The sequence below is a fragment of the Cetorhinus maximus genome, chromosome 14 (genome assembly GCF_964194155.1).
Source record: "Cetorhinus maximus chromosome 14, sCetMax3.hap1.1, whole genome shotgun sequence".
In the NCBI taxonomy this organism is placed as follows: Eukaryota; Metazoa; Chordata; class Chondrichthyes; order Lamniformes; family Cetorhinidae; genus Cetorhinus; species Cetorhinus maximus.
In genome coordinates this window covers 42,304,174-42,318,036 of record NC_135892.1, presented here as the reverse complement: position 1 = coordinate 42,318,036, position 13,863 = coordinate 42,304,174, and the positions used below count along the sequence as shown (strand labels likewise).

The following is a 13,863-nucleotide window of genomic DNA, read 5'->3' as shown; positions in this document are numbered from 1 at the left end:
TTCATAATATTAGAGATCTCTATCAGTCCGCCCCATAGTCACCTTTTTTCTCAAGAAAAGAGCCCATGCTGTTCAATCTTATCTGACAGGTCTAACCTCACATTCTAGTAAATCTTTCTTTTGCCTTCTCCAGTGTCATAATATCCTTTTTATAATATGGAGGCCGGAACTGTTCAAGTTCTCCAAGCAGGCTCTAACCAAGTTTAACGCAATTTCTCTGCTTTTCAATTATGCCCCTCTAGAAATAAATTATCTTGCTCTGTTTGATTTTAATACTGGCTTTATTAACCTGCATTGCTACTTTTTAGTGATTTGTGTATTTCTAATGACATATCTCTCTTCCCCTCTACCTCATTTAGACAGTTACTTTCCAAGTATTTAGTCTCCTTTTTCTCCAGATGTACCACCTCACACTTTTTTATTCATTCAAGGGACGTGGGCTTCACTGCCTGGGCCAGCATTTATTGCCCATCCCTAGTTGCCCCTGAGAAGGTGGTGGTGAGCTGCCTTCTTGAAACGCTGCAGTCCATGTGGTGTAGGTACATCCACAGTGCTGTTAGGAAGGGAGTTCCAGGATTTTGACCCAGTGGCAGTGAAGGAACAGCGATATATTTCCAAGTCAGGATGGTGAGTGACTTGGAGGGGAACTTCCATGTGGTGGTGTTCCCATCTATCAGCTGCCCTTGTCCTTCTAGATGGTAGTGGTCGTGGGTTTGGAAGGTGCTGTCTAAGGAGCCTTGGTGAATTCCTGCAGTGCATCTTGTAGATGGTACACACTGCTGCTACTGTGCATCGGTGGTGGAGGGAGTGAATGTTCGGGGATGTGGTGCTGACTTGTGCCTTGTAGATGGTGGGCAGGCTTTGGGGAGTCAGGAGGTGAGTTACTCGTCATATGATTCCTAGCCTCTGACCTTATCTACATTGAAGTTAATTTGCCATTTGCACATCCATCTTGCAAACATATCTTTTTGTCCTTTATCGCAGTCCTCCTCTGTATTACTGCATAGAAAATTTGGTGTTGTCCACAAATTTTGGAATTGTACTTCTGATTCCCAAGTTCAAATCCTTTATGTAAATTGTGATATTAAAGATGTAGAAATTTCTATTCTAGTTCTTTGACAAGTGAAGCTAATTAGAGATGGGAATATATACTGGCCTTGCCAATGACTCTTGCATTCCATGAAGGAATTTTTAAAAATAAGTTGGAATGACCAAAGGAAATTTGATGACAAAATAATTAGCATCTAATGCTATTAGTCCGAGCTGATCATAGAATATACAGCATGGAATAAGGTTATTTAACCCATCGCGGCTGTGAAGGCTCTTTGAAAGAGCTGTCTAATCAGTCCCACCCTCTTGCTCTTTCCTCATAACCCTGCAAATTTTCTCCACGTCAAGTATGTATCCAATTCCCCTTTGAAAATTATGTTGAATCTGATTCCACCATCCTTTCAGGCAGTGCAATTCCAGACTATCGTAACTCCCTGCATAATTTTTTTTCACCTTGTGTTGTCTCTGCTTCTTCGCCAATTACCTTTAAACTGTGTCCTCTGGTTAAGGACTCTTCTGTGACTGGAGACAGCTTCTCCTTACTTAGTCTATCAAAAGCCTTCATGATTGTCACTTGGAGAAACATTGGTTAATCAATAGCAGCCAGCATGGATTTGTTAAAGGCAAATCAGGTTTGACTAAGTTGAGTTTTTTGATGAAGGAATGAGAATGGCTGATGAGGGTAGTGTGGTTAATGTTGTGTATATAGACTTGCAAATATTTTTGTCGAAGTACCACATAATAAGCTCATTACTAAAATTGAACCCCTTGTGATTAAAGGTGCAGTGAGAGTGTGGATACGACATTGGCTAAAGAGCAGAAAGCAGAGAATGGTGGTAAATAGTTGCTTCTCATCTGGAGGGAAAGGTTTTATAAAGCAGTGCCCCTCAGTGGTCAGTAATGGAAACATTGCTCTTTTTGATGTACATTAATGACCCAGGCTTGGATACACAGGGCAAAATTTGTTTTCAGATGACACAAAACTGGGAAATGTAGTAAACAAGGAGGAGGATAATAACAGATTTCAGGAGGACATAGATAATCTGGTAAAATGGGCAGGCGCAAGGCAGATGAACTTAAATGCAGAGAAGTGTAAAGTGAGGCATTTTGGAAGGAAGCAAAAGGCAATAAGATATAAATTAAACAGTGCAATTTTAATGGGGATGCAGGAACAGAGAGGCCTGAGGTGTAGACAAACAAACCTTTGAAGGTTGCATGACAAGTAGAAAAAGCTGGTTTAAAGAAAAGCCTATGCGATCCATGACTTCATAAATAGAGGCATTGTGTACAAAACCAATGAAATTATGCTAAAACTTAATAAATCACTGATTGGGCCTTAGCTGGAGTAGTATGTCTAATACTGGGCACAGTCTTAGCTGGAGTAGTATGCCTAATATCAGGCACCGCACATTAGGAAGGATAACAAGGCCTTGGAGAGGGTGCAAAGGACATTTAAAAGAATGGTATCAGGAAAGAGGGACTAGAGAAGCTGGAATTGCTCTCCTTTGAGTAGAGAGAGTTGAGGGGAAATTTAATAATTGTCTCCCAAATCATGAAGTGTTCTGATAAAGTAAATAAGCAGAAACTATATCCAGTGGCAGGAGGGTTGGTAACCAAAGGACACAGAATTATAGTAATTTGCCTAAGAGCCAGAGGTGAAGTGAGAGAGGTTTTTATGTGGAGCTTTATTATGATCTGGAATGCATTGCCTGAAATGGTGGTGGAAGCAGATTCAATAGTAACTTTGTGAAGGTATTAAGATAAATATTTGAATTGGAAAATATTGCAAGAGTGTGGGTAAAGAGCAGGGAGCTCTTTCAAAGAGTTGGCACAGATAGGGTGTGCCAAATAGCTTCTTTCTGCTCTGTGAAAGATTCTATGATTTTGAATACCTCCATCAATTTTCACCTTAACCTCATCTGCTGTAAGGAGAACCATATCAGCTTCTCTAGTCTCTCCACCTAACTGAAATCCCTGACACCATTCTAGAATATCTCTTGTGCACCCTCTCGAAGGCCTTTGACATCCTTGCTAAAGTGCCTTGCTCAGAATTGGCTACAATTACTCCTAACCAGTGTTTTACAAAGGTTTAGTATAGCTTTTTTGCTTTTGTACTCTCTGCCTGTATTTGTCCAACCAAAGATCTCACAAGCTTTTTTATCAGCATAATCTACTTGCCTACTGTCATCTGCTACCTTCAAAGATTTTTATACCTAATTCCCAGGTTTCTTTATTATCGCACCCCCTTCAAAATTGTACCATTTTGTTTATATTGCTTCTCCTCATTCTTTCTACCTTCACACTTTCCTGCATTAAATTTCATCTGCCCATTTCACTAGTCTGTCTCCTTGAAATTTGTTGCTACACTCCTCACTATTTACTGCATTTCTGAGTTTCATGTTATCTGAAAACTCTTAAATTATGCTCTCTATACTCAATTCCAGGTTGTTAATATATATCAGAAAGGGCAGTGGTCCCAACACTGACATCTGGGGGTGTGGAGGGGGTGGCAGGGTCACTACTGTATACTGAACAGCATACATAACAAGACAAAACAAAAACAGAATTAGCTGGAAAAACTCAGCAGGTCTGGCAGCATCGGCGGAGAAGAAATCAGTTAACGTTTCGAGCCTTCAGAAGGCTCGAAACGTTAACTGATTTCTTCTCCGCCGATGCTGCCAGACCTGCTGAGTTTTTCCAGCTAATTCTGTTTTTGTTTTGGATTTCCAGCATCCGCAGTAGCTTTTAGCTTTTCGTTTTTACATAACAAGACATGCACCCGTTTCAGAATTTTAAATTAGAGTGTAATTTCTTTATTTCATCACTACTCTCTGCTTTCTGCCCCTCAGCTAATTTCACATCCCTGCTGTCACTGCTTTATAATCCCATGCACCAAATTATGAACACGGCATTCATCAGAAGACTCATTTTTTCTTTTTCATTTTAGTTTTTCTATCTTTAGTCATCCAGGGAACTCTAGTTTTAATGCTCTTCCTTCCCCCTTGTGTCTATTCTGTACCTAAACTAGTCCCTCTTTGAAGGACTCTTCATTTACTGTTTTACCTGTCAATCTTTGATTCTAATCCACCTAAACTAGATCCCTATTCAACTCGCTGAAATTAACTCCTCTTCAAGTTTTCACATTTGCTTTTTCCTTGTCCTTTTCCATAATTATACATGATTCCATTTCATATTTGTTGCCTCAGGTGTGGAGCAGACATCTGGATGGCCTAGACTGCATTTGAAAATGCCATGAAGGTATTTTCAGATAATTTGAGTAAGAGTTGTTAGGCAGAAAGCATTTTACATTGAATACCTGAAAGTTTGCAAAAAAAAACTGAATTTGAACAATTTGTTTGGAACTTTGATTTGTCTGCCTATCTAAGGCAGCTGAAAATCCAATAGGGTAATGTCATGTCAATTGTTACCTGTGGCAAAATTCATAAGATCTATTTTATTCTTTGTTTCATATCCCAGTACAAAAGATGTTACTAAAATCACTGAAAAAGGATGAGTCAGCCTCATGTGAAATTGCTGTGCACCTCATTGTTTTGGGCTTTAGTAGTAGATTTCTGTGAAATTTGTGTCTAACCAGCTAACTGTAGTCATATACCACACATAGAGCAGAAACAGAATCTTTTCCCAGAGGCTGGTTAGCAGTTGTTGCCATTTTTGATCTTCAGTTACTTTGTGCATAATTGATGTTGTTTAGCAGTAATTTAATTCAGGTAAGACTCTGATGATATGTCAATTTTAAGGGCTTTATGGGCTCTTCTAGAAAATGAACTGTATTCTCACTGATTTGAAAATAAAGGAGTAGGAATTGTTTGTTTGCAGTACTACCTTTTGGTAGAAATTAGACTTTCTATTACAATGCTTAGCTTGTCATTGGTCAACCTTGACTCTGAACCCAGTTACCAGAGTCCTTTATCATAAGAATTTTGTTCGCTGCCCAAAAAATGTACACTGTGTTGTGTGCCCTATTAGAAACCAGTTTTAATTTTTTTTATTTATATTTTTAACAGCTGTCCATTCCTAGCAGTAACCATCACACCTGTGATACCAGCGATAGCAGGAGTTTTGTTCTTTTTTGTGATGGGGACGTTGCTCCGTACGAGCTTCAGTGATCCAGGAGTTCTACCTCGTGCTACGCAAGATGAAGCAGCAGACCTGGAAAGACAGATAGGTAACAGTGAAGGACTGTCTTTCTGTCTTTCTCCGCTTTTACTATTCTCAACTTTCTCTAACAAAGTTCATCTTTTGAGATTTGAGCACTTTGATAGGAACTTTGATAGTTGTGGAAAACCAGTAGTTCTCTGGTGCTCGATATGTCAGAGCATGGTTTTCTTAGTTCCATGTTTAAATATCACTGAAGCGCAATTCAAAATTGTTATTGAATACTGTTGGAATCTGTGCGAGTGAACAGAGAAAATATTTGGTTGTAAGTATCCTCCCACACAAAACCGCTAGTAATATATTTTACCCCCACTAAAGTGATGAAGTGAAACTTGGGCTGCATTATGCCTGCAGCAGTAAAACCTTATGAGGTAAGCAATATATTCAAGGTATGTTGAGCAGTTGAGATTGTCATTTAACAGTAATTTACACTAAAGATATACTTCTGATTACCAGAGATGTATTATTTTGGGACCGTCATATTCCCACCAAAAAACTGCATACAAAACACATTTCAATGAAAATAGACCTTTTTCTCATTCCTTCTATTAAATACGCTTTTGGAATCTTTTGACATTACTTTCAGATTTCATTATTTTTGAATTTAAAAAAAAATCACTTAAAGCTTTTATTCAGTGCATTGATAATCATTCACAAATGCTATGCATATTTGCATATGTGGTTACTGACCTTTTTATAAGGAAACAAATGCTACATGGTAGCAGCTTTGCTTCAAGAAATTGCATCTGTTTCAGAATTTTAAATTAGGGTGTATGTCTTGCTATGTATGGTTACTCTGCAATTTCATTAATTTAGGATACTTCCCTGAATGATAGATCATCTAGTTAGCTGATCATTCAACTCTATAATAGAGAGAACCATTTGAATCGACTGCCCTTGTGAATTCATAATCTAAACCCAAAGTGGTTTTATATAGCAGAGAAAGATTGTGAGCAAGACTAGCTTTCTTCAGCTGCTGGGGAAAACCTCAGCTTTGCAGCCTGTTCCAAACTGGCAGAAGTCAAGGACAGATTCCACCCCCTTATTTGCCATGAAAACCTCTGCCTGTACTTTCTGTCAGTGGTCACTGGACAACAGCCAGGAGTGGAAAAGTTGGTTTTCTCCAACTTTACCCAAAGTGATTGAGGCCAGTTGTAGTGTGACCTATTGCTGACTTACAGCTTAGATTTGAGCATGTTGATGCAGAGACCAAAATGTGGGTGAAAAATTATTAGTATCCCATTCTTATCAGCCTGAACTGATGCCATTTCATGAGAAAATAAAATGGGAAGTAATCATGAAAAATTTTTGCCAGAGGGAAAAAAAGTTTCCACTCAAAATCTTGCCTTTTTTCTTTTATAGACACAGATCACAAACTTCACAGAGCGAAGTGTGAGTGCTTGTAGTGGAGCTATTCAAAAGTGAGCAATCTCACCGAGGCAGTGATATAGCTCAGCATGTAGCCATAAGAGTAAGACAGGTGCTTCTGTCACATGATTTGCTCTTGATATTAACCATGCTGTTGCAGAGAGTTAATGTAGTAAAACTTTTCAAAGAGCTTCACAGGAATGTTAATAAACAAAATTTGGCTCTTCCATTGCACTTCCCATCTCAGTTGCTCAGTTGGAATATTCATGACAATCAGGAAAAGGGGCTCAGTGGTGCAATCTTGTCTGGCACTTCCTTGTACATGTCCTGTAATAGTCGGACATACTTCTCAGGGACTCCACAAATTCTTGTACCTCTCCAGACTTCCTCCCTAGGCACTTGGTCATAAGCTTTGGGATCAAGTCATTTCTGGATTGTGGAATTTTCTGGATTATAGAATGATGTTAATATGCCTAACAAGTACGTGAACTAGAAAACATCGTAGATATAAATACTTGCCTGAAACATAAAACAGTGATAAATCATTATAAAGCAGGAATAAAAATTGTTTTACTTATCCAATGACCGTGTCTTCCATGTTTCCACTTCCAAAGTACTATACTAAAATGAGGCTTGGGACTGGTCAAAACATTTCCAGACAGCTGGTGTTTCCGGACTGGAAATGTTACAGTGCATTTCGTTTGAGGAAATTTCTGCACATCCAATACTGGGTGTCAGACGAGAGACGATGGAAGGCAGCTGAAGGTCATTAGTACGCATGTGGAAATTGGCAATTTTTGGATGATGTCGCCAAGAGGCAATTTGTAGACGAGAAGTAGGAGGGGACCATAAGTAGACATCAGAGGTAGCAATACAGGAACAGGAAGAGAAGCAATTGCAGGTGATTCTCAGGCAACGATATGTTATGATCTGGAATGCAATGCCTGAAAGAGTGGAAAGCAGATTAAGTAATAGCTTCCAAAATGGAATTGGATTTTTATTTCAAAAGGGAAAATTTACTGGATTATAGGGAAACAGCAAGGGAGTGGGAGTAATTGGATAGTTCTTTCAGAGATGATAGACTACATAACCGCCTTCTGTGCTGCATTGTTATATCGTTGAACGTCTGTTCCTTGGTCTTTGCCAGCTGTTTTCTTGGTGTAATGCATGAGTGATCTAGTGTGACTTGTTCATTGATTTATTTTCACTTCTTTCTGTGCAAAGTACCAAGACTTTACTTGGTTTCTCTTTCTGATTGCATTGCAGAGGGTTCACAATATAGTACCGCTGAAGGACAGTATTTCAGAATCTGAACTCTTCTTACCTATGCATATGGCAGGTGGTGTACTTTTGGTCAGAAATGTACACATGCTTCCCATCATATTGGGGCATAGTTGGCTGGTTAGCATCTGAAAAGGGGATGCTGAGCAGCCAAATTTAAAGGACCATGTCTTGCCACTTGCTATAGCACAGCACATGGGTGCAATGACTGCACCACCAGACCACTGAATTCTTGCCTTATATCATTCAAATAGAAATACACCAATAGAGTTATATACTGGGTTATGACATTCGGTGATGTAAGGATTAAAGTAGCAATATTAGTTCCTTTTGTATTAGCCAAAAGACAGATTTGAAAGAAAAAAATGTTGCTATTTGAAGTCATTACTTTTAGTATTTTATTTTGTAATTGTCTTAGATTTGTGCGTGACTTCACATACAGTGATGATGATATACTTCCAACTGCTTATTAGCAATGTGGTTACCAACTACCATTTTGAATGGGGCTTTGCATTTGAGCTATGTGTACATGAAAAAGTTCAGTTTCAAACAAAAACAGAAAATGCTGGAAAAACTCAGGTCTAGCAGCATCTGTGGAGAGAGAAACAGAGTTAACGTTTCAAGTCCGTATGACCCTTCTTCAGAGCTCTCCACAGATGCTGCCAGACCTGCTGAGTTTTTCCAGCATTTTCTGTTTTTGTTGCAGATTTCCAGCATCCGCAGTACTTTGCTTTTATCAAAGAGTTCACCTTGTTCAGACCAAATATTAATTTCCTCCACTTACATTCTGCTCTCTTATACATATTATGAAATTACTAAATAAAGTGAAAGGAAGAGAGAGAAAGAGATTGGATTTATATAGTGCCGTTCATGACTTCAGGACTCCCCAAAGTGTTTTACAGTCGAGTTTAATTAGATCAGAGTAGTACTAGATTCAGCAGTAGATTTGATTTGAATGCTTTATTACTATTTGAGAAGGTTGTAAAAGTTTTCAAGACAAAAACATAATCTAACTATCAGAGAGACATTTCGAGGGAAACTCGGAGCTACAAATTAACGATTATTACCAATAAGTCCAATGGAAATTCAGGGGAAAAGACATCTTTCCCGTTCTCATCACTTTGAGTAAACTCACTGCCACATGGAGTGAGTAGTGTAGATGCATTTAAGAGGAAACGAGATAAGTACATAAGGGAGAAGGAATAGAAGGATATATCAATAGGGTGAGATGAAGGAAGGTAGGACGGAGCTCATAGAGCATGAATCCAATTATAGATCTGTTGGTTCCAATCACTTGTTTCTGTGCTGTGAAATTCTGTGTCAATTTTTAAAATTACTAACAAATGGACTGCATGGGATTTCTTATGAAAATATTTGACTTAGGGCAGAATTTTCTGCCTGCCGGGTGGGCGGGCCCGACTCAAGCTCCAGCGGGCGGGGAGCCGATTCCCGCCGGAGAAGCGGGCCCCGCCGCCATTTTATGTGGGCGGGCCAATTAAGGCTATGCGCTTCCTGTGCGGGCGGTGGGGGGGATTCCCCAAAAGCAAGAGTGCGCTATTTCGCGCATGCGCACAAAAGAGCGCACATCTCACTGAGGCTAAGTGCTGCCTCAGGGAGATTGCTGACACTTTTAAAAACATTAAAAATAGAAAAAAAAATCCTTAACATGTCCCCCTCATGTGACAAGGTCACATGAGATGGGATATGTTCATAAATTACACTAAAACTTTATTAAACTGTTTAAATCCCTACATGAAACTTCATCCCGCCGGTGGATGAGGTTTCATGTTTTTTCTATTCCCCGCCAGGTCTCCTGGCCTGCCCACCAACCTTAAGGTTGGACGGGCAGGTCCTTTAATTGTTTCAATGATCCTGTCAATGGCCTCATTTGGCCATTGATAGGTCGGCAGGCACACAGCTGATTTTGCTGTGCCCCCGCCTACCTGATAATTTAAATGGGGCGGGATGACATTACCCCCGACGTCAGCCCGCGCCGTTTTACGCGTCGGCGAGCGGGCCCTGCCTCCTGCTTGCCGACGGTAAAATTCTGCCCTTAGTCTTGCAACTGTCAGCTTAAAGAACCACTGGACATGTATTAAGATTTGTTTCGCTTGTTAGGTAGTAAATGAAAATGGTAGTTCTCCCACTCCCTTATAGCAACTTAGCTACTCTGATGCTTAAATCGGTACCAAAAATATTAATAACAAACAGTAGCCAAGATAGTAGCTAGGTAGAAAGCATGAAAATAGAGGGATGCAGCGAATTTAGGTATCAAGCGCACACAACTGTTTTCTTTGTGAACTGGTCTGGATGTCATTGGTGTTTCATTGGACTCTGGACAGCTTGGGAATTTACATTAATTTGCTTTATGCAAGTGGCTTCATATTTGTCCTTATGTATAAATTTCATTATTTTCTTTGTAAACTGAAGGAGATTAAAGATTAGTAGCATATGATTTTGTTGCCTTGCATGAACACTGAAGCCAGGGGACACAATCTTGTTTTTAAAAAAGAAATTAATGCAAGCCAAATTAATTAAACAGTACCTGAATAACAACATATTCTTGCATTTAAAATCCACCTGTATGCACATCCTTAGCTTTTTGCCCAAGTACAATTTTGTTTAAAGCAGTAGGAACATGTGTTTATCTGTGAGATATATCTTTTCAACAATCAGCTTTTTTTTTAAAGTACCCTTTGACGAAAGATGTTGTAGCTCAAATAATATATGGGGAAGAAAATGTCCTGCGGTAACAACAGCAAAAAAACCCCTTGGAGCATGTCTGTGGTTAATATTGATCTTGCTATATTTCATCTGTTTTCAGACCAATTGCAAAAAATCATGATTCAGTTTTCCTGAATTTTTAGCCAAGTACTATTGTGTCACAGTCTTGACTCAGTTTGTAACATTTTCAGTTTAAATTTAGAAACTTAGAGAAATTTAAGTTCCATTCCAGAACTTGTGCGCACAAACTCAGCTTACACTTCGTTATAGTTTTGAGTGAGTATGCATTGTTGAAGGTGCTATCTTTCAGATGTTAAACTGAGACCCTTTTTGCTTGTTCAGGAAAAATAAAAGATCCTAGATTCCGTCCACACTCCCTATGATCATAATTACAAGACTTTGTCTCCGGGTGTGATGTCCGGTAGAGGCAAAGGCGGTAAAGGTGGTGCTAAACGGCACTGGAAAGTCCTCCGAGATAATATCCAGGGAATCGCTAAACCTGCCATTCGTCGCCTCGCTCGTCGTGGAGGCATTAAACGCATCTCCAGCCACGTTTATGAAGAAACTTGTGGGGTTCTCAAGGTTTTCTTGGAAAATATTATCCGGGACTCGGTCACCTACACCGAACACGCTAAATGCAAGACTGTTACGGCCATGGATGTGGTCTGTGCCCTGAAACGCCAAGGGCAAACTCTTTATGGGTTCGGTGGTTGATAACTTAACAAAAACATACTCCCTATGACAACATCACAAAAATTGGAATAACTGTATTCATGTCTTCTGGTTGTGCAGATTGGCTTCCATGTTTGCATACATAAAAACAGGTGAGTTCTTTTCAGAAGTGGTTAATTGGTTATGAAATGCTTCCAGACATCTTAAGGGCATCATGATGTGTTACAGAAATACAAGTCTGTCCTTACCATGGCATGGAGCAAAATAGTAAGGGTGGATTCCATTGTATTAATCTGCAGCCTTGATGTGTGTTTTTCCAATACCTGGAGTAAATATTCGATTGGAAGCTGCACTGGTGCCAACCGAGAATGCTTGGCTTAATGGTTACGCTGTCGTCTGGAGAATCAGAAGTTGTGGGTTCAAACTGTTTGTTCTTTGTTCCAGATTCAGATCCTCCTTTCACAATTTCTTGCTTATGCTGGCATTGACTTTGAATGACCCTGCAAACTCTTTACAACTCTGCAGTCATTGCTGCAATGTTAAAACGGCCAGCAACAACCCCATATTCTCCATACTGGTCCATTTGTCAAAGAATATGACTTCAAATTGATCAGCTGTCCTTCTTAATAATTGCCCAGCTTGTCAAATTCTTGCTGCTGGTTGGGAGTATGAAATTATTTCATGATTGAAAAGTGAGAATGCAAAGGGAGTAACTATTTTATCTACCATTGTATCCACTAGATGACTCCACCTATTACAATTGATGAAATAATCTCATTAGTAAGGTACTAGCATGGATAGAAGATTGACTGTCTGGCAGGAGGCAGAGAGTGGGGATAAGGGGGTCCTTCTCAGGATGGCGGCCGGTGACTAGTGGAGTTCCGCAGGGGTCAGTGTTGGGACCACAACTTTTCACTTTATACATTAATGATCTAGATGAAGGAACTGAGGGCATCCTGGCTAAGTTTGCAGATGATACAAAGATAGGTGGAGGGACAGGTAGTATTGAGGAGGTGGGGAGGCTGCAGAAGGATTTGGACAGGTTAGGAGAATGGGCAAAGAAGTGGCAGATGGAATACAACGTGGGGAAGTGTGAGGTCATGCACTTTGGTAGGAAGAATAGAGGCATAGACTATTTTCTAAATGGGGAGAGAATTCAGAAATCTGGAGTGCAAACGGACTAGGGAGTCCTAGTCCAGGATTCTCTTAAGGTTAACTTGCAGGTTGAGTCGGTCGTTCAGAAGGCAAATGCAATGTTGGCATTTATTTCGAGAGGACTAGAATATAAAAGCAGGGATGTGCTGCTGAGGCTTTAGAAGGCTCTGGTCAGACCACATTTAGAATATTGTGAGCAATTTTGGGCCCCGTATCTCAGGAAGGATGTGCTGGCCCTGGAGACGGTCCAGAGGAGGTTTACGAGAACGATCCCAGGAATGAAAGGCTTAACATATGAGGAACGTTTGAGGACTCTGGGTCTATACTCGATGGAGTTTAGAAGGATGAGGGGGGACCTGATTGAAACTTACAGAATACTGAAAGGCCTGGATAGAGTGGACGTGGGGAAGATGTTTCCATTAGTAGGAGAGACTAGGACCGGAGGGCACAGCCTCAGAGTAAAGGGAAGACCTTTTAGAACAGAGATGAGGAGAAACTTCTTTAGCCAGAGAGTGGTGAATCTATGGAATTCATTGCCACAGAAGGCTGTGGAGGCCAGGTCATTGAGTGTATTTAAGACCGAGATAGATAGGTTCTTGATTGGTAAGGGGATCAAAGGTTACGGGGAGAAGGTGGGAGAATGGGGTTGAGAAACTTATGATGATTGAATGGTGGAGCAGACTCGATGGGCCGAATGGCCTAATTTCTGCTCCTATGTCTTATGGTCTTAGTACCTATTTGAGATTTCTACCAGAGTTTTGCTGCCCTGTTGCAATGTGGTCTGACCGCTCCTAACTCTTGAAACTGCAGCTACAGTAACGGTGTGGCATTGGATATTTTAACAGTTGTACACCACATTGCAGCAGAAAATCAGAGATGGCATTTTTTGCAGTTAGAAAATATGGCACTTGAGGTATATACCTCATTGGTCATGAGTTAAAGTACCAGGATGACTGATGATTTCAGTTAATCAGCCACACAGCTCAGTTGGCTAGACAGCTGGTTTGTGATGCAGAGTGATGGCAACAGCATGGGTTCAAGTCTCGTACTGGCTGAGGTCATTGTACTCAACCTCGCCCCTCACCTGAGGCATGGTGACCCTTAGGTTAAACTCTCCACCAGTCGTCTCTCTCTAATGAAAGAGCAGTCTATGGTCCTCTGGGACTATGGTGACTTTCACTGACAAGAATGAAGCATCTTCATGAGGGAAGAATGTTACCATTATTTCAGAGAAAGTCAAGTATGCAGCTTATAAATTTATGAATGAAGCAACACTACTGACAATTTGGTAAGTTTGTCGTCAGGTTTAGGACCTGGAAGCAGGCTGGAAGCCTGGGTCCATGCTTGGTTGGCCACAGTTTGATGTTGGCTAGCTGACATAGAGCCAGGGCCTAGCTGAAGTAGGGTCCATAATTGAAGATAAAATTAATCAGCATA

The 13,863-nt window shown here is 40.3% G+C and overlaps 1 protein-coding gene across 7 annotated transcripts in view; it reads left to right on the top strand.

Annotated features, from left to right (window-relative positions):
* The window catches only part of zdhhc14 (zDHHC palmitoyltransferase 14), a 233,197-nt gene that overhangs the window by 63,729 nt on the left and 155,605 nt on the right, over positions 1 to 13,863 (top strand). For all 7 annotated transcript variants that reach the window (XR_013578667.1, XM_078556851.1, XM_078556850.1 and 4 more), the window contains one exon: positions 5,076 to 5,236. Coding sequence is in view for 6 of the 7 variants with exons in the window: in XM_078556851.1 (XP_078412977.1) it covers positions 5,076 to 5,236 (161 nt within the window). In the remaining variant the exon portion in view is untranslated. The remainder of the gene's footprint in view (positions 1 to 5,075; positions 5,237 to 13,863) is intronic.